A 25,922-nucleotide genomic window follows, 5' to 3' on the forward strand; every position below is an offset into this window, starting at 1 on the left:
AAAGGAATGATACATTTTATACAGTAGAAAGATACGTGCTTTTATTTCGACACGTGGATGTATGTTGGCCGGAAGTCCTTTGAGTACCTGCAGTGTCGTTGGCAGGATAGAGTTGCAGTAACAATGGCAGCTCCCAGCAGGAAACAGACGTTAAAATTTCTCAGCCAGTTAGGAGCGTTTATTTTAACCCGGTTCGGGTTTTGGAACTGCTTCAGCATGTTGATGCTGTTTGCTGAACGAGCGGACTCAAAAAGGTAAGACGAGTGAGCGCAAAGGACGCTGTAAAATAGCTAGCTCGTTAGCTAACTGTAATCTCAGTCTGCGTCAAACGTGCACAAAAACAAAAAAATTATTATTATTATTACAAGATTATTGTCTATGCAATGTATAGAGCAGGTTACATTACATTACAATGGAAAACATATGTGCTAGACTACCTTGTCATACAACAGACAAACAGGAGTTGTATTTCAGCAGTTACACTAGTTAAACCTAAGGGAGAAAGATGCAGCCATATGGAGTTGTTTAAATCAAAATGACATGTTGTATTTGGCCTAGTCTGTAATTTTCAGTCGGACAGGGGGACAGGCTGTAATTCTTTTCTGGTAGTAATCATGGTTTTATGTACACTGGGCGTGTATTGTTTTAAATCTGTGGTTGGTTGGTCTAAGGCAACCACACCTCTCTGAATTATTCTGTAATCACATATAGCATCTTCAAGGGGAAATGTGTGCAGCCTTTTTCATACTGCCTGCTTCTTAGGTGTCATCTAGGTGTCAAAATGAATTGGTGTTGGGCTGAAAGGATTAGTTTACAAAAAATGTCGTAATTTATTTTGATTATTATTTTTAATTGCTTTCATGTAGTTTTTACAGCTTCATGTTAGTTGTTTGCGATTTCCATTCTAACAAAGTATGAGAGGTAACAATGTGCAACGTACTAAAATTAAAGCAGTCTAAATTGAAATAATCCACTTTGATTTCAAGCTGATTTATTGTCATCTCAGGAAGCCAGACATCCATGTACCATACCTGTATGTGGACATGGGGGCTGCAGTGCTCTGCGCCAGCTTCATGTCATTTGGGGTGAAGAGGAGGTGGTTTGCAATGGCCGCTGCCATACAACTGGCCGTCAGCACATACGCATCCTATGTTGGAGAACAGGTGTTCTACGGTGACTGGCTGAAGGTGAGTCCCCCACTGTGGTTTACAGTAACAAAGCTGCTGTTCTGTTTCATGTGATAATAATATGGTCAACATGTTTCCACAAATCATGAGAAACAAAAATGTATTTTAGGCAATTTGAGTGTCAACATCCATAGCAGGTAAGGGTAGTTGTGTTTGTACCTTTTTCTTTTTGTAATTCAAGTTTTGTTTTTTTTTATGCATTTTTCCAACACAAAGATCACAATGCAGCAAGAGAACGCCCTTACTGTAAATAATTGAAGAAATTATTGCATTATAAGCACATAAAGTAGCTGATCCAATTAACATTAAATGAATGACAACCCCAAAAATGTAAAAAAAAATAAAAATACAATAAACAATAAAAAAAAATCTAGTAATATTTACTTCCTTAAGGTTTCTTCTTTATATGAATTAAAATGAGACTAGCCGTAATAGAAACTTCTTTGATAATTATTAGTCCTTTTGATAAGAGATTCTTTCCTTAGAGGTTATTTTCAAGGCTCTTTGCATTGACATTACAGCTGCCTTGAACAATTCAAATCAACCATCTCTTTTTAAATGCTTTTAAACAAGCACTTGTTTCAGTTTTGTTTGCAATAAAGCAGCATTTCTACCTGTCTGAATGTTCAGACAGGTCGGTCATGTATCAGTTTTAGAAAAACGTGAAAGTGGCCCAGATTAGTGTCGACATTAAAAACAGATGTGTCTCACACAAGGGAAAAATGGATCTGGGCCAGTCTGCCATTAGAAGTCTGAAAGAAGATTGTTTTATCAGAGATTGGCATTGTATTAGAAACTTGTCTTAGGTTATTTCAGCCAGAACGATTTTGCCCTGCAGGTACGAATGTATTCCAGAGCGCTGGCCATTATTGGAGGCTTCCTGGTTCTGGCCAGTGGGGCAGGGGAGGTGTACAGACAGAAACCTCGCAGCAGATCCCTGCAGTCTACTGGACAAGTTTTCCTGGGAGTCTACCTCATCTGCATGGTAAGACCTGTGTCTGTATTATTAATTATTTGTACGTGGTTAGGCTCAATAAGAAATTCTGACACTTGAAAGTCAAAATAAGAATAAACCACATTGTCATCATTTATATGAATGAGAATAAGGCTTCAGGCACTTTATTTCTGCACATGTTGAATGAATCACACCTTATTCTATGATGCATTCTTCACAACAAAAAGTAAAAGCAGAGTGTTAAGACCAAAGCCTGTTATCAGTCATTTTTAAACAACAGTACCACTTTCCCCCACTAGGTGTACTCCCTCCAGCACAGCAAAGAAGACCGGCAGGCCTATCTAAACCACATCGTGGGAGGAGAGATCACTCTGATGCTGCTGGAGGTGCTGTTTGGGGTGTTGGCTCTGGCCTTCCTCTCTGGCTGCTACATCCGCCTGGCCGCTCAGATCCTAGCCACCGTCCTGCCTCTGGTGATCCTGCTCATCGACGGCAACCTGGGCTACTGGCACAACAACCGCAAGGTGGAGTTCTGGAACCAGATGAAGCTGATTGGACATAACGTGGGCATCTTAGGCGCTGTGCTAATCCTGGCAACTGATGGTTGAACCCTTGGGCTCTCACAAACAACTTTTACAGACCAAGGTGTCTGCGCACGATGAGATTGTTGGCCTTTACATCGCCACCCAACTTTGTACTCCAAGCTACGGTCGCTCAGTGACCTCTCAGGATTCAACACTCCAAGCTGAGACTGTTAGATGTGAGCAGCGTTGATTGTCTTTGCCTACCAGTCGGTAACTTTGCTTTTTCAAGAAAAAGAAAAAAAACACAAGCTTCCTTTTTCAATTGAATAATTTATTCAGATTCATGTTTACATCTTTGTCTCTGTTATGCTCTGAAACATGACAATGAGTATCGATTCTGTATATTTACAGGGGAAATACCTTTTACTCCAAAAATTATAGTCTTAAATGGTTCAATAATGTTTTACAGTATATAGTTTACAAATAAAGGGAACTTAAAATTTAACCTATATGGTATTGTCTATGAACTTACAGTTGAGCTACAGTTACAGCCATTTGGTAATAAACACTTGTGTTTATTCAATTCACTTTATTTCATTAAATTAAATAAGCACCGCTCCTTTATCTTCTGTGTAAATACTGTTCATATTTTATATGAAATAACATTACATGATGATGCACAAAATGCTGATGATCGTTTTCCATGCTTGAGTATTTGGATCATTAAAATTTTGTTGCTTCATTTCACTGAATTATACTGCAATGCTGTTTTTCTTTTAACATCTATGACCACCTCGGTGTTGCACAAGATGAAAGGCTGAATGTAGCTGATGCTTTGTGAATATATAGATTAACAATCTATGATTATACACTCAGTTGCCAGTTTAGTTTGAGCTAAAACTAAATGCCCTCTATTACAACAGTCCTAACTTGATGAAGGTTATTATGTTTTTGTTCAAACTGTTTTAGAGATGTGTTGATCAACACACTGGTCATTTTGGACACTGGAGTTTGTGGTGCTGCTGAACTGTATTGTGTTGACTGGACATTCTGTTAGCCTACCCTCAATGACATAAATGGGGTGGGCAAAATATTAAAAACAGTGTAGTCAGTGTAAAATAATAAAATTCAACAGCACCACAAACAGCAGCCTCTGCAATGACCATTATGTTGAATAAACACCTGTTTGAACAAAAACCAAATGTTATAACCTTCATCTGCTGTTGTGTTGGACTGCATTAGTTTTAGATAGGTATAACTAATAAAGGGCAACTGTGTGAAGATCTTGCGACTAAAGGAGACACTTCAGCTTTGAGCTTTAATTAACGACTAGTAATAAGGCGACTGTCATGGTGTGACCTTTGACATCACTTGTATTATTTCACAACCATAACAGCGTATCAACAAGAAAAATCAGATACTGGAATGCAACCAGTTCCCCAAATGCTCAAGGGTGTTAACTGGTAAGAGAAATTTCAAAAATGTTTGACGCACTCACACTAACTTGTACTAATTACCACACCCACATAGAAATACCTTTTCAGAGCTGCTATGGAAAAATCTTTCAGGGTAGCAAAGCCCTTTCCAAATATTAAAAATTAATATTGGACCTCGGGCGCTTAAAAGTGTGTGCAAATTTTAAAGGTAATCGTATTGTTTGTTGTTGCAAACCTATAGAGCTGGAAGGAACAAATTTCTCTCCTTCTAAAGGGCTATTCTGTACTTTTTATCTTTTCCCTCCTCTCTCATAGTAGGCATAGACATAGCAGGAAATCAAGGTAATTCAAAGAAAGCTTTAAAAGGCAGTGGTGGACAGTAACTAAATACATTTACTGAAGTACTGTACTTCAGTATAAATTTGAGGTACCTGTACTTCACTTGAGTGTTTTCTCTTCATGCCACTTTCTACTTCTACTCCACTACAATTTAAAGGGAGAAATTGTACTTTTTACTTCACTACGTTCATCTAACAGCTTTATTGGTTACTTGACATATTTAGCTTTTTACACACAAAACATATGAAAAGTTTATAAAATATGATGTTTTGTTATAAATTAAACTCCCCAACAGTTTATACAAGTACAGCTGAAATGATTAGTCGTTTGACAGAAAATTAATTGACAACTATTTTGATTGTTGAATAAATTTTTCATGTTAAAAAACATTTCTTTGATTTGCTGCTTTTTATTTTAATAATTTGAATGTAGTGTTAATAATGTTAAAGGTTGGACAAAACAAAGCATAATGAAGGTGTCACTTTGGGCTCTGGGTAACTGACGCCATCACTATCTTCAAAATTTTTATAAACAATCGCTCAATGAAGAAAATAATCAGCAGATGATTTTATAATGAAAATAATTATTAGTTGCAGTCTGATACAAAATAGTTGGATTAGAGTAATAATAATCTCATGATTTAACATTAGTATAACATTCACAAGGGAGATTTTCCTGATTATACTTACATAATTTTACTTAAGTAACATTTTCAATGCTGTAATTTTACTTGAGTATTTTTTCAGTGAGGTATTAGTACTTTTACATAAATAAAGGATCTAAATACCTCGTCCACCACGGTGATGTATAGAACTGAAGTCAGACCATGTTGTCTAGGGGCTGATTAAAACATGATCTTGTGTGGTCGATCATAACCTATTGTGCAACAACATCCAGTACCAGCCCACATCTCAGTCTTCAGAACACCTGGTCATGAATAAAACACATCATTTTTCTTGTCTCTCTGACTCTGCATCACTTACAGTTTGTTTGTTCTTGCGGTTGTGCTCCGCTTTGACCAGGGCACCAATCACAGCGAGCATCACGGTGATGGTGATGACGAGCACAGATGCCGTCTCAGCAATACACAGCTGGCTGTCCAGCGAGGCCAGGGAGCTCCCGGCTTGCTGAGCAGGAGCATGACAGACGATATCCTTGTAGTCGAACACGTGCAGTCGTCGAACATGCTGGATCTTGCTGAAGACGCGCTGGAGCTCACAGTCGCAGGTCCATGGGTTGGAGGACATCTGAAGGTGGGTGGTGGTGGTCTGGAGTTTCATGAAGGTCTTGAATCTGATGTGCACCATCTGATTTCCCTGGAGACCCAGCAGGGTCAGACTCCGCAAAGGAGCTAGGGCTTCCGGCTCTATCACTGAGATGTTGTTGTGGCTGAGCAGCAGCACCTCCAGGCTTTGCTGCCTGCTCAACAGGCCATCTTTAAGCACATTCAGCCGGTTTCCTTCCAGGTTGAGGAGGCTCAGTCGAACCAGGCTGCTGAAAGCCCTGACATCCATGGCCCGGATGCGGTTGTAACTGAGGTCCAGTTTCCTCAGGTTTTCAAACTCACTCAGTGAAGCAGAGTCCAAGTGCTGCAGCAGGTTGTGGTCCAGCCGGAGCTCCTGGAGGGAGGACAGACTCTGAGAGAAGGCCAGAGGGAGCCAACGCAGCTGGTTAAAACTCAGGTCCAGCCTCTCCAGAAACTGCAGTGATGACAGAGACTGAAAGGTGGAAATAGATCATAAAATGTGAAATAAGTACAAGTACAATTTGGAGGAACTTCCTTGAGTATTACTGTTTTATGTGATTTTATTCTCCCCTACATTTCAGGGGCGAATACCAGAATCAGAATTTGGTTTCCTGCCAAGTAGGTTTTTACTGCAAAGGAATCTTTTTGATGCATAATGGTCACAGAAACATTGTATGAGAAAAGAGAAAACAAATACTGCAAAAGTCAATTATCATGAGTATAACATAGAAATTTACAAAAAAATATTTAAAATGTATGTTTTCTATGTACTTTTGACTCCACTACATTTATTTCAATGTAAAGCTGAAAGATGTAATCAGTTTTCAGAAAAAATATTGTCATTAATAAAGCATTAGTGTGAAAGTTTTTCTCATTTTAGCTTCTCGATTGTGATGATTCGCTGCGTTTCTGTTTTTATATGTAATTTAAAAATAGGCTTCTCTATTTATTAAACAACGGCATTCACTGTAAACAGGTTGCACTTTCAATAATAATTCAAGTTACTCAGTTGTGTGTGTGTCAGGGGTGAACAAAGTATTCAGATCCTTTACCTAAGTAAAAGTACTAATATAACGTATATATTATATAATGTAAAAATAAAGTCCTGCATTGAAGATGTTACCAAAGTAAAAGTATGTAAGTATAATTAGGAAAATAGTACTCACTGCAGAAAGAAAAATGTCCCTTGACTGTTGTTACACTATTATATATTTGATTATTTTTTATTAATATTAATATAAAAACAGGATTTTACTGTTGTAATTGTTGAGGGGGAGCTCATTTTGAATTATTTTGAGTGCAACAATTATTTTGATTATCTGCTCATTAAATTCTCCATTAATCAATTTTTGATTTCTGAAAATAGTGAGAAATGCCGTCACGATTACCCAGAGCCCAAAGTGACACCTTCATATTGCTTGCTTTATCTAACCAATAATACAAAACTCAAAATTACAAATAAATAAAATAATTAAAAAGAAAAGCAGCAAATCTTTACATTTGTGAAGCTGGAACCATTAAATATTTTTACATGAAAGATCAAAGTTGTTGCCAGTTAATGTGACAATTTTTGATATTTTAAGCACATTTAGCTCAAAATACTTGGAACTACAATACTTACAGTTCAGAATACAGGAATTTTATATGTAACTGAGAATTTGCACTATATTATTACTTTTACTTAAATAATGAATCTAAATACTGCTCTAAAACAATGTATCAAATGCAGAATATACACAAAATAAAATTAAACGCAGTTCTCATGTTTGGTACCTGTGGCTGCAGAGTTTGGATGCTGTTGTTGGACATCAGGAGGACCTTGAGAGACCACAGCCCTATGAAGGATCCGGTGCGTACCTCAGTCATCTTGTTCCCTCTCAAGTCCAGCAGCCAGGTGCCATGGGGGACACTGGGGGGTACCTGGACCAGACCACGAGACTGGCAATCCACCAGGTCGGAGGATTCGTAGCACAGGCAGTGGCTGGGACACAGCTGGAAGCCCAACACCGTGTTGAGAAGAATAGGCAGAGGCATCACGCTGAGCAGTGTGCAGCCTCCGGCAGGCATCTTTTGTTTAGATCAGCGTGACATCATTCCTGCTGAAAGGCATGGTTACCCCCTTGTATGCATCCCTCAGAGCAAAATACATGTAGAAACCAAAAGAACATGTTTCAATGGCACGATATTGATGTCATGTCAGTAAACTCCCTATGAGCAGATGTCAAATATTCCTGATTAAAAAGGGATTATGGTTTTAAACAGATAATCTCAAAACACAACCATATCTGGGGAACAAACCTGGTCTGTTTTGGACCCTTTCCTAAAATAAGGATTTACACATCTGCTTCTGCATTTGGATACAAGGCTTCTTTTTTTAGTTACTTATGTTCAGATTTCTGCATCACATTACATATGAATTTTTTGTAACTAAATCGTGTGAATATCTTTTGTAAATTCAAAACAATCAATTATTTCTAATAACAAAAGGGTTCAACATTAAAAATGTAAAAAAAAAAATCACTTCTAATACTGTAATTAATCAACCATTTTCTATGCAAAATTCTCTGGTAACAGCTTCTCAAATGTATGTCCATGTTTTCCTTGACCTTGTTTTGAAAATAAATTTAATATTTTTTGGGTTTGTACTGTCAGACAAAACAAGAAATTACATTTAATCAACTTTAGCTTTGAGAAAATGCAATTTCACTATTTTGACATTTTACAGACAAAACAAATTAATCCAGAAAATAATCTCAAGATTAACTCAATGAAAATAATGAAATAAATACCTGAAATTGAGCTGTACTTCTACACAAAAGCATAGAAATCGCTCCTCTTCTTAAGTATTTTACACACAAGTCTAGCAGTATTCAGATAACTTTGGAAACTACATATTTTAATAAAAAGATTTCACACTGCTGATTTACTGTGGAGAGCGCAGAGGACAGCAGTAATCAAACAGCTTTAGAGAAACCAGAGGCTTAAGATATTTAAATAATTAATTGAAACTGTGTTGGCTTCAAGTCCCTGTAATTACATGGCTGCATTACAAGGCTACCAAACAATCCCTGAAAAAGAAACCTGAACACATTGTCCATAAAAATCTCATCTGCTCAAAACTGAGGACGATGTGGCACCTTGGAGTTACGACAACTGTGACGGTCACATGTCGAGTTTTCAAGCAAACTACAAATATGCAAGCTTCGTATTCTAACCATTGAATGTGTCCCATAGTTGACACATTTTCAGTGATACCGATTATTAAAACCAAGAAAGTGATCGCATAATCTGTTTATGAAAGAGCTCTTCAAAAAGTGGTGGAAAATTACAGTATTACAGTCAGAATTTTTGTTACTTTTATTTTAGAAAATGTCCTTTAAAGTGTGGCGTTTCAAGTCACATTTTGTTTAAAATACAGAAAATACAGACAGTAGAACATGGATACAGCAAAAAAGGAAACAATGACAGAAAATAAAGCTAACAAGCCTTTCTGACTGCTCTAGTTTTCTCTTTTTGAAATGGAACTGAAGGCAAAGGAAGGAGGGTGGAAAAAGAAAAGGTTTCAGGGACAGGGGGGAGGAGTGGGGCAGAATGAGACAAGTTAGTTAAGGAAACTATGGTTGCTTTATGGTTCATGTTTAAATTATTCTTTATAAAGTCTAATTTAAGATTTAATCTTTCCTCTTTCTTTTTTGTCTTTTTCATTTAATGGTATTTTGATCTTCTGGATCCAGGGCCCTCAGCGCTCCTCCTTGTGGTCTCAGACTGAGGACAAGGAATGCCGACTTAAGTCTGGCAGTGGGAACAAAACCACCCGCGTCGCCTTCCCCGGTCGACCCACACTGCCAACTCAAGAAGATAAAGTGGAGTCCTTCTGTGTTTGCTGTGCTTGTGAACGTTGCACGGACTTCTGACTTTCCACGTCTCTAAAATGTTTCTCAACCTGCAACGATGAAGAAACAACATTAATGAACAATACGGACACCAATTCTGTGACAACCAACCCTAAAACATATTTCTCTAAACAAGGAGCACTTTAGGAGCCCATTAAACTTTGATGCCAAATTTGAGTGTCGTGTTGTCATTTCACACAGCGCACCACAGATAACAGTGAAGCAGGCCATGACGTTTTACAAATCTTGTATCAAAATAATCATAACAATCACAGTGGTATATAAAATACAGCTATGTAGTAACTGTCTGAATATTCTCAGTCTCCCAGTTCATAGTTATCCAAGGAAGGTTAAAAATCAAGGGCAACTGGACTTTGTTAAAGATACCTGAAGATGTTTCACCTAACATCCGAGAGGTTTCTTCAGTGTCACCAGAACTGAAGGAGGTGAGAAAGCAAGCTTGAACTTTTCTCTCTAGGCCCCTTCTTTCATTCACAACTACTTCTGACACTTCATTTGTACTACAACACTGAATACCTTCCAGGAAAGGGTCTCAAATGTGCAGCATGATGTACGATTATTCTGCCACGTAGAGCTCAAACAATTATTTGATTAGTCAATAAACAGCAAATTGGTTGACAACTATTTTAATGGTCGATTCATGTTTAATATTTTTCAAGCAAAAATGCCAAACATTCGCTGGTTCCAGCTTCCAAATGTGAGTTGTATTTAACTGTTAAATTAAATATATCTTTGGATTTTGGACTGTCAGGATGGACAAAACAAATAAAAAACCTTGGGCTCTGAGAAATATGATCGGCATTACATAGACAACTAATGAAAGATAATCTGCAAACTGATACATAGTGAAAATACTCATTACTTGTATCTGTAAAGCCTGCAACTATGTATTATTGGTGAAATATTGTATAGATATAAAGCATACTTACTATTTTGCGTACATGACTTAAAGCGCTTCCCTCTTTGCCTTTGCAGTTCTCAACCTGGTAAGGCGGTGAGATTACGACGTCGTCCATCACAATAATGTTCTTCTCCTGCCATTTACAGTCTTTGATGCTGCAAACAAAAAATTAAGATCATCTTATCTGCGGCTGTTTGAAGAAAACAATGTAACAACAGGAATGATATTCTTACTAGCCCTCCCCCCACACATTTATCTCTCCATTCTCAGCAAAATAATTTCATTCACTTGGTTATGACTGCCTGCTGTCCAAACACAGTATATGACCATTTCTTTATCATATATGTTGCATAGATGGATATGGCTGCTGAACTGCTAAAGTTAATTGATCAGTATATTTGTCATGTGGGGTGTAACTGTGTGAAAGTGAGACAAATTTTTGAGACCTGGAACACAAAATAGGATTTTCAATGACTCTTCAATATCTGACTGGTTAAACAGGAAAACTATGTAGAGTACAGAATGATTATGACCACAAATCACTTAAAAGGAAATAGGATTAATTTATTCATGGCGTGACCCATGGCTGAAGTTGCATCGGTCCCACAAGGTAGGGAAACACCCATACAGGTGTCCAGTAACAGTCTCAGATGGGGCTAAAATAGTGTCTGATCGGATATCTGAGACTAAAATCTGATATCAAACACGTCACGTTAACAAAACGTGAATTTGACACAAAGCAAGTTTTTCCCCCCAGACAGCCACGGGAGACATGAAGGAAATTCTCTGAATGTTTGGTCATCTCAAGATCAGCAAAATATTCATGCACTTTGTTTGAAAGTTTACATCGAGATCATAATAAAAACAGCTTTTTTCTAGTGCTGATCCCAAATAGTCGATGCTTCGATGGGCTGAGCCTGATTCGACTGTCAATCTCACAGCGGCGTTATGTAACGAGGATCATATGGGGGTGCTTAACGTCTGATAGAACTACCAGTTTTCTCCCAGTAAGTTAATATGCAGCCTATTAGAATTTACATTTCAACATATAATGCTTTAATTAACAATAATATGAAAACAAAGAAGCATTTAATAAATGTTTTTAAAGTGCGTGAATAAATCCAAATTGTAACCCTAACCCTTAAGGAAGAGGGGTCAGTGCGCATGTGTGGGCGTTTTGTGTGTCTGTGTGTATATGGTGGCAGAGGAGCCCCAACTTCGCCGGTGTATTGCCGAGTTGTCCGCACCTCGCAGGACGTTCTGCTCATTTATCACCATTGATAACCCTACAAAGAATATTAGATTTCTTTCTTCAAATAGACCCGCGAGGAAGCGTGACATGTTGCAGAACTCGGCAGAAGACCAGTGAATGGCAGGCGAACAGAGAGAAAATGCTCAATAAGCCTCGGTTTAGCTGTAAATGTACAGTTTAAGTCACACCCCCCTCGTCCCTCGTGTAATTCTTTCTTTATCTCTCTATTGAACTGGCCTGGAATCAGCTCTAGTCCTTCAAAACTGGACACCGCTGTGTGATATTCTAGCTGGATTGACAGAGCTACAAACCAGTTACAGTTATAGCCTAGTTTCCACTGCCACACTCATAACATGCTGGTGCTTACTTACAAATCAAAAAATATTTTAATGCAATAAAATACTTATCCAGGCAGAGGGGAAATAACTGTACTGTGAGTTTTGGCAGATTTAAAGGAGGCCAATCTGCCTCAAAGCACAATTTGTCACTGTCAAACATGTGGGGAATGACTTCTCAGAATATGCATTTTAATTCCCCCCTACAATATATTTTCACCTTTTTGTTGTTGTCCACAAGTTTTATTTTAAATTTTTGTTTAGACTTTGTTGTAGTCTTGGGGTGAGGTGAGGTAAAGGTCTTTACGAGCCAACTCGGAACCAGAGTCAAGCCTGTGTTATTTTCAGTCTAATGGGGGTATTGTCCCGCTCTATTGCCATGGGACTCAATTAGCATCAATCATATGCTGCATCGTATTGCATACTGCAGGAATAAAATATATTTTTTGAGGCAGACAGTGAGTCTTAACTGTGAAGTACAAAAGAAAGTTCACTCCTTTTGATGGCAGCTGCTTGTTGTGGCACATCAAGCTGCTGCCAGTGTTGGTGTCCGGTTCGACTGTATCATGTAGCTGTATCATGTCTAAATATTCTTGTGTCCATTTTGAACTGTATCGGACTTCCCCTGGATCCCTTTCAGGAATAAAAATGTCGCGTTCAGGTAATTTCGGATTGGCTTGTGACAACTTTAAAAAAAAGCAGAGGAAAGTCTGCATAAGTTACTTGAATATCAGCATCATTTCATCTGCTAACAAAAGACTATGTGCTTCCAACTGTCTGACACACATGTACTGATACTTTTAAACTTCCTTGTAGAAGACTGAGTAGGGTTAGCAAATACCTCCTCCTTCCTGTTGACCATATAATAATACAAAGTTCTTACGTTTTGTGAATAGTCTGGAATAGCTGTTGGCCTTCCACAGAAACCCCAGCACTGATTGCATAGGCTTGGGACAGTTTGTCCTCTTTTTCTGTCCGTGCTCGATTGGCAAGCTGTGAAGATTTGAACAAAAAGTCATTGTTAACATCAAACATTCAGACAGCTTTGAACTTTGAACAGCTTCTTATTTTTAATTGCATTAAGAACATGTCAGGACAGTTTCATGTTTTGGTTAATGATTCAAGCACATCTTCCTCTCAATGTTTTGCTCCATACAAGACTCCAGAAATGGAATTTCTCACATTTTCTAAATTTTATTTGCAGACTTGGAACTTCTTTACTTTAAAGCTGCTAAAAATTGCCAGAATGCACCATTAGTTTTGATCTCTGTGAGGTGAGACTGTCTCATTTGTATGAAGAGTTTCAAGCTCAGCGTGGCCTTCAGATTCTGTGAAGGACCCGCCTTCGTGGGCCACATGTTTCTGGGGGATCCAGCCCCTTAACTGGGTCAAAGCTCAGACCAAACAATGAGCTTTTGGTTACACTCACTTACAGTATACAACTTTTGACTTATTAATCAGACAAAAACAACATTGATGGACTTACCTTGCTAACATTCAGTGATGCTAGTGGGGGTGGAGTCTCAGTGCGGTCATTTATTATGTCCACATCAGAAACATAGGCTAAGTTGATCAGGATGACGTCGTTGAGGTTTGGCTTACCGCTGGAGGAAGCACATTCTTTGAAAAAGCTCAAGTCAAGGCACACAACTTCATGAAAACGCACCACAACAAATACTGACTATAGAAATCTGACCCCTGATGAACTTGAACACCATCAGTAAGAATGAACAGAGAAGCTTATGATACAGAGCACACTGGCTGACTAACACGGACGGTGAAAGGTGGTGCCAGTTACAGCGTGAGCCCACCAAAGGCAGTGCTGCCACCTATAGTAATAAATGGATGAATGAAGTCTTGTTAGAAATGTGTTGAAAGGATATACAGCGTTTGCACATACATACAGCAGTAAAGTGTTCACTTTCAGTGATTTTGAATGACTTTCTGTACTGAAATGTCAACTAAATTAATTTTCTTGTGAGTAAATTACTTAACCGCAACGTGACTTATTTTAAGTACCTGATAAAAAAATAAACTAAACCAGAGGACCCTGATCTTCAAGCACACTCGATTGAAGTCCAGAAACATTACAAAAAGTAACAGGAAATGCTTGTGAGTGCATCTTCTCATAAATCTGTGGCTTTCAGAATCCCTGACAAACCAGAGCATCAACCCCACTTGCCCCGTCAGTAAAACAGGCCCGACTAATCAGACTTGTCAGTGTGGTTCTGATGCAAAACATCAAAATTTGGGAAAAATTTTGAAATGTGAAACGATTACTGAATATACAACATTTACTAACTTTTACAGATTACCTATCGATGGAGCAAGACAGGACACAGTTAACAAGCAACATATTTATGTTAAGTGAACACCAAGGACACTGCTGAGAGTCCAATTGTGTGTACACAAGAAACACAAGTGACACAAGTTTGTCATGGCCAGCCACGGTTGTTTACTTTTGGTTTCATGCATCCTGTAGCAGTTGGAGGTCGGGAAATTTTCAATATAACCTAATTCCGACCCCCGACTTTGACTGGAAGGCAGTATAAAAAACCCTGAAAAAGAACGCTTCATGTAAATGTCCAGGCTTTTCTAACACACTGTCTGACTCAAAATGCTTTCCTGAAATAAACTATTGTAGCTTCAGTTTATTTTGGAGGGTACTTCAGTGTCAAACCGTTCAAACTAAATATTAAGGCCTGTGATGCCAACTTTCAAACCTCCACATTGTATTAACTTCACTCTTTTGGTGTCACCCCAGAGCTTGGCCGCGTTGACGTTAACTAAATCTTTAGACTTAGGTTAGTGTAAGTCATGGGGTGACCCAGCTTGCCATTGAATGGGTGTAGACACCGGCATGCTAGCGCTGGTTGTAATGAACTCATGATGCCTGTGTCACCTGAATCCTGGAGATTAAACAGAACTGTAGGATAAACGATCCCATAATCACCCAACATTTACAATGCCATCCGAATCGGGTGAGAGAGAGGATGAAGCCCAGCTGATTAAGCTTGGCAATGCTAATACCTTTATTTGAGCTAGCAGCAGCGGCAGTGTGGGGTTTGACCGAAAGTTAGCATGTTAGCCGAGCTAACAGCAACTTCATTGTAGCGTGGAAGCGTACTCGGTATCCATTCATCACTAGCTTTTTGGAAATAACAGCTAGCATCACCGAGTAATGGCTTCACAACCCATGTGGGGGTACATTTTTGTAAGTTACACACGCTACAGCGAGCTGCGCTGGACGTCAGTTAGCTTGCTAACTAGCAACGGTCGGTGCCTGTTGAGAGCACACAGCCATGATGCCTTACTAGGATCCGTTGCCAGATAGTGATCCATGTTGAGGTCTGGCAATACAATGAGTGGATTCAAAACACATGCACTCCCTAGCAGATAATGTAAAGCCATGAAACGGCCCTGCGCCACCAACAGGGTCATCAACATTTGAGGGATGGATGGGCAACTATCTCGCAAATGAAAATATTTAAAACGGACAAAGATATGTAACTCAGCTACCACCAATTACGCCTGCGCGGATCACTATTTGACATATTTTCGGTTACCCTACAGGCCCCTTGCAGCCAGGCAGGCCAGCTAATCGCCCGCCACTCGACACAAACAAAAGGATACTCAGAGTTAACATCTTGGACTGGTAGTCAAACGCGACCACTTCTCCTTGCAGACGTTGGCCCAAGCAGGTGAGGCAAGAGACATGGCTCCCGACGCTGAAATACTCCCCCGGTCCAGGAGCCGCCATCTTCTCCGCCAGGAAACCGGAGCGCCTGCCTTACGTAAAACGACGCGACGTCGTATTGAGACGGAACTTGGGCGTGTCAAAGTACGTCGTTGCGTTATGGTCATTTATTTAAATACGATCCATTATATTTACCATTTAATTACACGTTATATCATTAAATAGTCTGTTTAGTGATTTGATTGTAGATTAAATGGAAATATAATTTAATTCATCAAAGAAAGTTGTGGGTTTGTCTCGCTTTCAACCCTTTTAGATTGTCAACGGTTTCAACCGCTTTTTATTTAAAGTGCTCCCCCAACCGGAGAGATGACGGTACTGCAACCTCTGCTGCAGCACATCCTGAAGTACAAACGAATCAAGATCAATGCTTTTTGATTTGTATCTTCATCGAAATATATGAGAGGACGTAAGAATGGAGGCCGTTTACACCCAGGGCATCTGGATGGCAGAAAGTCTCCAGCAGAGGACGATAAGTCAAGAAAAAATGTGGCTAGTTGTCACACATATCGGAGATCCCAAAGCATCCTTCCTGCTCGTCTTTCCTTTCACATATTTCATCAGCAAACGAGCTGGAGTAGCTGTTCTTTGGGTAGCAGCTATATCGGAGTGGTTAAACTTGGTGTTTAAATGGTAAGGCTACAAGAAGCAGCAGTCTTTTTTTTAAAAAGTTAGTCAGTTTTAAACAAGGTTTGAATGTGTAACTTTAGCGTGTCAGTTAACATTACTCTTCGTTAACGTTTATGTCTAACATGTTCGTATGAAGCTAAACGTCCTGTTGACGTTCAAATCAATGTCAGGTAGATACAAAGACAACTGAACTGTAATGTTTGGTTTTCATTTTGTATTCTCAACCAGGAAACAAACACTTTTCATTTCATTCTATTGACGTCGCAGCTTCCGGGGTCCGTGTGCACAGTCCGATGTGAAACAACTAGCAACGGAACCTTTCATATAGAGTACAATCTAGTAGAACTGCAACGATTAGTGCCTCAATCGATTAGTTGTCCGCTGTTAAATTAATCACCAACTACTTTGAAAATTGATTAATCACTTTTGAATCCTTTTTTAAAAAATCTCTGATTTCAGCTTCCAAATGTGAATATTTCCTGGTTTCTTTACTTTTCTATAACAGTAAACTGACACCCCATTTACACCTGGTATTAAAATACGATCTGTATACAGACTCTGTATCTGAATCTGTTGTGGGGTTGTGGACAAAACAAGACATTTGAGGACATCACCTTGGGCTTTGGGAAACACTGATTTTTAACAATTTTCTGGACCTAACATCTAAATGATTAATTGAATAATCGACAGATTAACTAGATAATAAAAATAATTGTTAGTAGCAGCCCTACAATCTTGTACTGTAGTGATTAGTAGAGAGTGGTCAGAAAGGAAACTCGATAACACTGTTACTTTTCACAACAGCATCATAAATGATTAACATATTTGTACAGATTGATCCATGGACCCAACTAAGGAGGTATGCTAAAATAATACCCAGTAATGTTAGGTGATGCAGTTTTAAAAACACTAAAAGACTGATATTTTTCATGGAAACATTACATTAAATCTTCAGAAGTAGTAAAAGTTTACCTTTTTGTTGAACACAAGTGCATTTGGGAGTAGATTGAAACAAGGTTGCTAATAAATTTGCAGAAAGAGATTTTAAGAATTGGGACTAATCATTTCTAAAACAAATTATTTTGGTAGAACTGAATCAAAACAATTTATACACCATGAAATATTGAAATATATGGGATAAAAATAATAAGGTTAGGGGATATTACAGGTTTAGAATTTATAAAAGGTTGGTGTGCAAAGAAAATGTAATTTTCTCTAAATTAAGTATGAGGATGTGCAGAACTTATTGCAACATTCATGAACAAGAAAGTATCAGATAAATGTGAGTTTGTAACTGCTGATAAGGTGCTAATAGGATGCAAAAAGGTCAGTGTAGAAAGAGACACACTTAAGGATAGGGTAGTAAAAATTGAGTATTTATTTGTGATGAAAATACAGAAATGTTAATTATTTTATACCATATGTCGTGAATTTGATTTTTCCCAGGATGCTGTTTGGGGAAAGGCCATTCTGGTGGATAGGTGAATCACGTCTGTTCGTCAACAAGCAACCCAACGTTCAGCAGTTTTCCTCCACCTGTGAAACCGGCCCAGGTGAGAAGTCCTCCAAGAAAAATATAGCACGTAATAGTCATTGACAGTACATGTGATTCATGGCACAGCCAGAGCTCTAAAGCTGGCGTCTGTCTCTCAGGCAGTCCGTCGGGACATGCGATGGTGACGGCAGCAGCCTGGTGGGTCGTGGTGTCCTCGCTGGGGTCATTTCTGTACTCACGTACTCACAGGTATTTAAATTATACACATATGCTGTCTTGACTTTAAAAATTCAAAGATACAAAATTGGCAGATATCAGAACTATTTTAAATGAATCTGTCTCTCTGTGTCTCCAGCATGGTGTTATCAGCTACTCCCTACCTGTTCTATGTCCTAATGCTGGGGGCAGTTGGAATCTCCAGGATCTTTATCCTTGCCCACTTCCCTCACCAGGTCATTGCTGGCTCCATTACAGGTCTGAATACAGTTCCATGCACAAGCTGAAACATTTAGAATGGGTAGGGTATATGGATTAAATCCTCTATCTCAGTATATGTGTATCGTAATATAATTCTGGAAAATCAAGTCTTGGTTGTTCTTGGCTAATCCATTCAATTAAAAACCTGACAAGTGCTTCTTCACACTGATGCAAAAATCATATGAATCTTAAAATTATCATAAAACCTTTGGCTCGTTGATTTGCAACAATTCCCACTGTAGCCTAATACACTCAGAGATGTTAAGCATAGTATGGGAAAATCTCTTACAGGTGAAAAAATCTATATTGCCTCATGGAATTATTATCATATCATGGAGATTATCTGTGTTAGCAGTAAAGTTGCATTTCTTTTGTACCTGCTGTTATAGAAGAGGCTGAGCGAGAACATGCAGTGTATTTTTTAAATTTGAACTTATTGATTTGTTCTTGTCAGGTTTCATTCTGGGGATTGTTCTGGGCCGCAGAGTACCAGAAGGCCGCCCCCTGCTGTTCTTCTTTAGCTTCAGCATGGGTCTGCTGCTCAGTACTCTAATACTGCATGCTGGACTGCAGCAGCTGGGAATTGACCTCTCCTGGTGAGCCTTTTTATTATTTTTATGTGTATTGATGAGTCTGTGCAATGCATAATAAGCTCTGTGAGGTGAAGTTGTCGATTTTTCTTGCCCAGACTAGACATATTCTATCTATCCCACAGGTCTATTGCTTTGGCTAAGAAATGGTGCAGCCACGCTGAGTGGATTCGTTTGGATACAGCCCCATTCTCGTCTCTGACTCGAGACTGCGGGGCCCTTCTGGGTTTGGGGCTGGCCCAGTACTGGAAGCCTGGCGGATGGTCTCTGCCTTGGGCTCCACGGGCTTTGTCTCTGGCCATTTCCTCCATGGGACTGTACCACGTCAATCGTCTGCCGCTCCCGGTCCGACCACAAGGCCTCTTCTATAGCCTGGTCTTTGTTAAATTTGTCATAGTGCCCCAGATTGTCATGGTACTTGTGCCTGGACTGGTTTACCTTTTCACACGCAAAAAGAGGAAGGACTAGAAACCATTTTCTCTCCACATTAGGTGTCTTTCACACCTCCAAGGGCGATAGCTTCCTCCTCAGTTTCTGTAAACATTTTAAATGTCTATTTAATGTATTTCATGTGTACTCTTGTGGATAAAGGCTATTGTTAGTCACTGCACATAGATTTTTGTCAAGTCAGTCAGTGACTTCATGTGTTTTTTCCCCCAATGAGCTTACATGGGCCATAAATGTAAGGATTGATTTTTAATTTACTGAACACTTGCAGTAAATTAAAATGTGTACATAGAATAGTACATGTTTTTTGCGGGGGAGATAGGCATTTTTGAGGTATTGCAAATCAGAAACTATCATTTGTGTTTTGAAATGTTGCCTGAGAAAGGATGTTAAGAAAAACCATTGTGCTCTGTCGGATCATTTGTAATCACTCCGTTAGCAACGTTTCAGCCCTGGTAAAAGATAAATGAGCTCTTTTTTCCAGTCAAGAATTTTTGATCCTATCATCAAGACTTTCTGTTGTGCAAAAACATTGCTTTTGTGTATGTTACACAAGAAAGGTTCGAAAGAACACTCCACTAATTTAGCATTTCACTCGTGTAACATTGTCGGACTCACAGAGAGACCGTATTTTTTTTATTCCACCTATTCTTCCTTGTCAAAACCTGGCACCTAAGTTACCCACAATGCAAAGCACCTACCAACTGTTCGGTTTGGAGATTCAGGTGTGTTATGCTAATAGCAGCTAATTTACTGTAGCCTCAAGCAGAGAAGAGGAGCAGGCTATAGACTTCTCCACACCCCCAGATAATTTTCATTTTCAAACTTGTAGTCTTCAGCCCCCTTCACAGACTGAACTTGAAGCATTTTATCTTTAACATTTTACACAGTTCCCTCCAGAGCCACAAAAGGCATTATACAACGTTTTGCACTTATGCAGTAGTATTACCCCTATAAATAGACTTTGATGTGTGAAATGGTTGGAGTTCACCTTTAAAATGGCACAACATGAGCAGTAACAATCTGTGTAAAATTCTACAAAGAAACATAAAAGCACCATCTTCTGGTTGAACTAGTGCTCATACTTGGGTTAAACGGTCAATGTATGTCGATGTAAGTTATATGAACACAATATAATGAAATCCAACATAACACCATTAATAGCTTTACAAATTTAGTAATTTTGGGAGCATTATATTGTACAGAAGTTTGTTACTGTGGACACACTGGTGTTATCTAAAATCATCCAAATTCAAAAATGACATTTGTATGTTATATTTTAAAAAATCTTTAAAATAAATGACTGACATGCAGGGTGTGTTTCATTTGGTAACCATTTATAAATATGTTCTTTTTTTCCCCAATACATAGGTTTGCCTGTACAGATTACAATCAGTTATCATGAGATAAAAACACATTCTTTTTTATTGTTTTTAATTAAACTTTTTATCACAGCGATCTGAAAGCTCACATTTACAGACAAGAGAACTCTGCTCAGCAAGCAAATACATTAAAATAAAATAAAAGAACCTTTTGCTTTTGTTTGGTGAGGTTTGAAGGAAAATGATAAGGATAGTTCAGGGATAGCAGTCTCCTTATCTTGATCCGAACGTTGTATCACACACCAGAGTCAGCACACTGCTATACATGTTTCTGCTTGAGCTCATGGAAAGAATAGAACATGCATCAGACTATTTACAGCAAACTAATATACACAGACAGCTTGAAACCATACACCCTCAAATATCCTCAATTTAGAAGTTCTTGCTTAAATTAAGTATAGTACAGTTTATACCTTCATTTCTGTAAAGATAAGTAGGGCATCTCTCTGGGAACAGTCAGGAGGAACTGTGTCTTTAGATATTCTATATCAGAGAACCAAAATAAATGTTACAGACAAATGGTCTATAACTTTTCCCACATGTACAAATAACTTGAATACTCACATTATTCCACTTTCTCTATCACTCCAACTCCAAATATGGAGTTTCTGGGCACTGAAACATCAGTCATACTTTTTTTTTTTTTTGCAGTTCATTGGACATAATTTTCAAGATGTGTGCAAGACCAGTGGGTTAGACTGGATAATTAAGAGTTAGAGGACTTTAATGGATGTTTTTTATGATGTGGAATACTTAAATATGATTGGCCTCTTGAAACAGACTTGCTTAAGGAACACACCAGAGCTGGACTGAGTGGAATATCTGAATCCGTATATACAACTTGTGCTAGAAAGTCTATACATCTTCACCAGTTTAAAAACATTGTTTGCTCATCATATTGTCATTCATCACTGCTTTGTAAATCATATAGTAATAGTGTCTGATAGTCTGGCATCACTGGTCAGAGGTCTGACTGATCACACATCCAGTTTCTCCATATTCAGCAATCATAACAAAGTAAGTAAAATACATAAAGTGCACCCTTAGTTAAGAACTTAACAGGCATTTTTAGTGCAGAAGTGGCGGAATAAAAATGCATTGTGGGTAAAAAGAAATTACACAAAATTATGCAGGAGAAAGGGAAACATCTGTAACAGTGGTCGTGTATGCATTTGCTTGCTTTTAATCGCTGAGCACTATCCATGTTAACCCATCACTAGCATATGTATTGTACGTTCTACTCTCTCTTAGGAACATACAGTGTCATCACGTACGGAGGAGGGACAAAGGCGAACTTTGATGATCATGTGCCACGTGATAAAATCACCGTATTGCACTCAAGGTCTAATATTCTAATACAGCAGTTTGTCCTCAAAACAAGTTTTATGATATCTGCAAAATGATTACGTGCTTGTACAAAACTATAGCAAATGATGCTTTGCCTGTTTGTTTAAGCAGATGGTGAAGCAAGTATTCAAAGTTGTTTATTCACAGTGAGGTTGCAATATGTCAGAAAATATTCGCGATTGCAGCTTGACAGCTGGTGTAACGCCATGACCATATCACGAGGTCTGTGATATAGTAATGATACTTAAAAATACAGAAAATGTATCTGAATCTCAGAAATTGGTTGAGGTGACTGATTTCAACATGTATTTAATCAACCAAAAACTATGCAAAAATAGGTTTAGGGACCATGTGCAATAGTTAAATTTTCCTTCTGACACAAACATTTTAACTTTTGAAAAGTGCATACTGTAGTGCACTTTGTGATAGTCTGGGTAAGATTTGAATCAATACTTGTGCTTATTAACTTACAGCTAAAACAATATGTCCATTAATTGGTGCACAGGAAATTAATGGGCAACTATTTTGACCATGGATCATTGCAGTCATTTTTCCAGCAAAAATGCCAAACATTATCTGGTTCTAGCTTCTCCAGTGTGAGGATTCACTGCTGTTTTTATATCACTGTTGGATGGACAAAACAAGACATTTGAAGACTTCATGTTCGATGTTATATTGGGCATATTTTTTTCTGACAATTTACAGAAATAAAACTAACTTACAAAATTATCTGCAGATGAATAGATAAAGAAAAATGATCGTGCAGCCTTAGTTTAAATCACTGAGGACCTATTGCAGCACAGAAAGCATTTTACTTGCATTGAACCACAACAAAATATTTTTTATTTTTACACAGAAGAGGTAATTATTATCATTCAAAGTTGGTCAATGTCCCTCATTCCTTACCCTGGTCAGTTTTCCACATCCATATGACTAGCAGTGGGACACAAAGGCAGGGTTAACAGAATACAATTCAAACGCAAACTATGTTTTGTTTTATTTCTATGTACAATATATAACTTAATTATAAATATTGTCATTTTTCTCTACTTACTGAGTTGTTGAGCCATTTGTATTTTCTGAGCAATGTACAGTATTGAACATATAATATTGTATTACATAGAATAGAGCCTACTAGCAACCTTGGTTAAGAGCACACTTTGAAAGAACAGAAGATGGATACAGAGTCCACAAGTAGAGTCCGATGATTAGTACTTTCACTCATTTAGTCCCACCTGTTGTGTTCACTTGTGGGAACTTTGTGCCACACAACATTTTGGAAGTGCACTGGTCTTCGATTTAGTATGAGATCAGAACTTAGGACCCTCCCGTTATCGTACCTGTGTGCAGAATATGATAATGAAATAATCGCTTCTCAGTGTTTATGTTTTTCATATTGTAATACCCTAAATGTGTGTGCCGGTTGTGTGATTTTCTTTCTAACTGGATCTGTCTCTTATGAGTTCTTTTAGATGAGTTCATCCATGTCACATACACAAGGGTCATCAGCATCAGCTGTTGAGCTAAATATTTGTCTATTTATCTCCTCTCGCTCCCATTAACAAGCCCAGTCCAACCAATCAATCACAGACAGGCCATCACACATTTGATTCCACAAATGGTCTCTTTGGTTTGATGGGGGAGGTGGGGCCTTGGGTCCGGGAGTCACGCGAGAGCTGGCGGTACATGTTGTCCTGGTAGGCCTGTGCCACGGGCAGAGTCCTTGCCACCTTCACATCTGGGTAGGTGGGCACCTGGCTGACCCGCTCCAGGATGTCTCCACTGCCGCGGGAGCCATTGGCCAGCTTGCCCAGTGAGGGGGGCTGGGTCTGGGAGTAGTAGTCCTCCTCCAACAGGTGTCCGTTTTGGGCGTTGTTTGTCTTGTTGTAGTAGGCGATATTGCCCAGTGAGGCGGGGGGACTGTAGGTGGAGCCTTGCTGCACTAGCTGACCAGGCGACGTGGGGCTGATGGCAGAGTCCATGGATGTCATGGCCCTGGACCGCGAAGGCTGATGCAGGTACTGCTGAGTTCGCGCCGTCTTGTCTATGATGCCCATGAAGGGCGTGTTCCGAGAGCGGGTGGTCTCGCCCTGATACAGCCCCCCGCCGCCCTGGGAGGGAGAGATGGGAGAGATGTCATCACAGGTGCGCTCGTATGTGGCTTGCAGGGGGATCTCCATCTGCTGAATTGAAGAGGATGGCCTGAAGCCCGGTGCTAAATTTGAGGTGGATCCAGTTGAGATATTGTTGCTAGAGGGGGAGAATCTGAGGCCTACGCTCTGAGAATGGATGAGAGGCCTGGGGGTGGGCACATGCTGCTTTATTTCAGTAGTATTGGCACTGACAGGGCGTCTCACCATATGGGGGATTTCAGGAGAGCCCAGCTGGCAGGGGGGCATGGCATTGGCGCGCTCCAATATGTGTTCAGAGACTGGGTAGTAGGCCGCTGACTGGCTGCGGCTTATCTGAGGTGTCTGGCTGTAACGGATGCCCCCTGGGCCCCCGCTGCTGGCGCGGTAGGCAGAGGAGGGGCGCTGGGGTAGCTCATCCTTCAACAGGCCCGACTCCATAACCCCTCCTCGGCCACCGTGCTGACAGAGGGCCCCAGAACTGAGGCTGGCCTGGACCTGGGGCATGGACCGTCCATCCAGGGAGGGTTGGTACACCAGTCGGCTTTCCACATCCACTGAACCCCCCTGGTAGCGACCACCAATGGAGTGGCCCATCTGGCCACCGTAAATGCTGTTGCTCATCACATTGCTGGGCTGGTTTGTGCGGACTATTTGGGCTATAGAAGGCTGAAGACGAAGGCCTTGGGCTTGGTGGTGCTGGGAGGACAGAGAAGGCTGTGAGCTCAGCTGGAATGAACGCTGGCTGCTCATCTTGGAAAGGGGAGATTTGGGTCGGCCGGGGTGCTGCTCTGTCTGGTAGCGCACAGGTGACCCAGACTGGGACCTGTAGAGACAAACACTTTCTACTGGCGGACTGGCTCTGTATTGAGCAGCCCGACGTAAAGGGGAAGGCGGTGGGCTCTGGTGATCCATCCCCTGACCCCCAGTACCCATAGGAGGAGGGCTGAAGCTGTAGGAGTGCTGGTGCACCGGGGAGGTATGCGGAGGGCTGTGTCGGTAGTGGGAGTTCTGATGTGTCGGGGAGAGGGAGGGCGATGTGGGCTGGTATGACCCACGGGTTGGAGAGGACATGGAGGAGGAGGTGGGGTGATATTCGTAGGGCTGACCCATGGGTGAACCTCCAGCTAAGTAGATCTGGTCTGGATGTGTGGGGGAGAGCGGTGGGCTCTGAATGAGGGGAAGGCTGGAAGGGTTGGTGAGAGACTCAGGTGGGGGCAGACCCACCGACATGGCCTCCAACTCCTGCTCCAGGTAGTCCTCGTCCTCAAACAGGTCCTGGACGGGCTCCATGTCCTCCAGACGGGGCTCTGGGGGAGGGGGAAGAGGCATGGACAGGGACAGGGACTCCTCCTCTTCTGGGGGAGGCGTCGGAGGAGGGGAGGGAGGAGGCTCCAGCTCCAGGTCCTGCTGCTGGTGCTCCTCCTCGTTGAGCTGGTGACACTCTTCCTCCACCCTCTGGAGCAGCCGCAGGATCTCTCGGTTGTTGGGACAGTGCTTTATGGCTTCATTCAGGTCCTCTAAGGCTTCAGGAAATTGTCTGGAAAATAAGAGAAGGATGGTTATTTTTGTGGAAAAA

The 25,922-nt window shown here is 40.1% G+C and overlaps 5 protein-coding genes across 11 annotated transcripts in view; 2 read left to right on the plus strand and 3 right to left on the minus strand.

Moving 5' to 3' along the window:
• Positions 1–94: 94 nt before the first annotated feature.
• On the plus strand, positions 95–3,418 carry tmem101 (transmembrane protein 101). Its single transcript, XM_046068494.1, has 4 exons — positions 95–254; positions 1,007–1,187; positions 2,026–2,172; positions 2,442–3,418. The coding sequence occupies exons 1-4, from the start codon at positions 124–126 to the stop codon at positions 2,748–2,750; spliced, it is 768 nt and encodes a 255-aa protein (XP_045924450.1). The 5' UTR covers positions 95–123; the 3' UTR covers positions 2,751–3,418.
• Positions 3,419–4,889: 1,471 nt separating this feature from the next.
• On the minus strand, positions 4,890–8,119 carry LOC123982806 (leucine-rich repeat-containing G-protein coupled receptor 4). Its single transcript, XM_046068664.1, has 2 exons — positions 7,461–8,119; positions 4,890–6,159 (listed from the first exon to the last, which is right to left on the minus strand). Exons 1-2 carry the CDS (start codon positions 7,752–7,754, stop codon positions 5,389–5,391), a joined length of 1,065 nt encoding a protein of 354 aa, XP_045924620.1. The 5' UTR covers positions 7,755–8,119; the 3' UTR covers positions 4,890–5,388.
• A 910-nt stretch (positions 8,120–9,029) lies between these two features.
• Positions 9,030–16,025, minus strand: lsm12b (LSM12 homolog b). 2 transcript variants are annotated; one of them, XM_046068671.1, is made up of 6 exons: positions 15,723–16,025; positions 13,576–13,709; positions 12,973–13,082; positions 10,531–10,657; positions 9,968–10,017; positions 9,030–9,630 (listed from the first exon to the last, which is right to left on the minus strand). In XM_046068671.1, exons 1-5 carry the CDS (start codon positions 15,847–15,849, stop codon positions 10,009–10,011), a joined length of 507 nt encoding a protein of 168 aa, XP_045924627.1. In that variant the 5' UTR covers positions 15,850–16,025; the 3' UTR covers positions 9,030–9,630; positions 9,968–10,008. The 2 variants fall into 2 exon arrangements, with proteins under 2 accessions (XP_045924627.1, XP_045924626.1); XM_046068670.1 differs by lacking the exon at positions 9,968–10,017 and having other exon boundaries at positions 15,723–15,988.
• g6pc3 (glucose-6-phosphatase catalytic subunit 3) lies at positions 15,736–19,648 on the plus strand. 2 transcript variants are annotated; one of them, XM_046068665.1, is made up of 7 exons: positions 15,736–15,930; positions 16,103–16,479; positions 17,923–18,029; positions 18,130–18,220; positions 18,327–18,445; positions 18,903–19,044; positions 19,164–19,648. In XM_046068665.1, the coding sequence occupies exons 2-7, from the start codon at positions 16,262–16,264 to the stop codon at positions 19,504–19,506; spliced, it is 1,020 nt and encodes a 339-aa protein (XP_045924621.1). In that variant the 5' UTR covers positions 15,736–15,930; positions 16,103–16,261; the 3' UTR covers positions 19,507–19,648. The 2 variants fall into 2 exon arrangements, with proteins under 2 accessions (XP_045924621.1, XP_045924623.1); XM_046068667.1 differs by having other exon boundaries at positions 16,137–16,479.
• Positions 19,649–21,479: 1,831 nt separating this feature from the next.
• Positions 21,480–25,922, minus strand: part of tanc2b (tetratricopeptide repeat, ankyrin repeat and coiled-coil containing 2b) — a 138,616-nt gene continuing 134,173 nt past the window's right edge. For all 5 annotated transcript variants that reach the window (XM_046068660.1, XM_046068658.1, XM_046068657.1 and 2 more), the window contains one exon: positions 21,480–25,883. In XM_046068660.1, coding sequence (XP_045924616.1) covers positions 23,813–25,883 — 2,071 coding nt within the window. In that variant the 3' untranslated portion in view covers positions 21,480–23,812. The remainder of the gene's footprint in view (positions 25,884–25,922) is intronic.

Source organism: Micropterus dolomieu, linkage group LG14, assembly GCF_021292245.1.
Source record: "Micropterus dolomieu isolate WLL.071019.BEF.003 ecotype Adirondacks linkage group LG14, ASM2129224v1, whole genome shotgun sequence".
Taxonomy (NCBI): Eukaryota; Metazoa; Chordata; class Actinopteri; order Centrarchiformes; family Centrarchidae; genus Micropterus; species Micropterus dolomieu.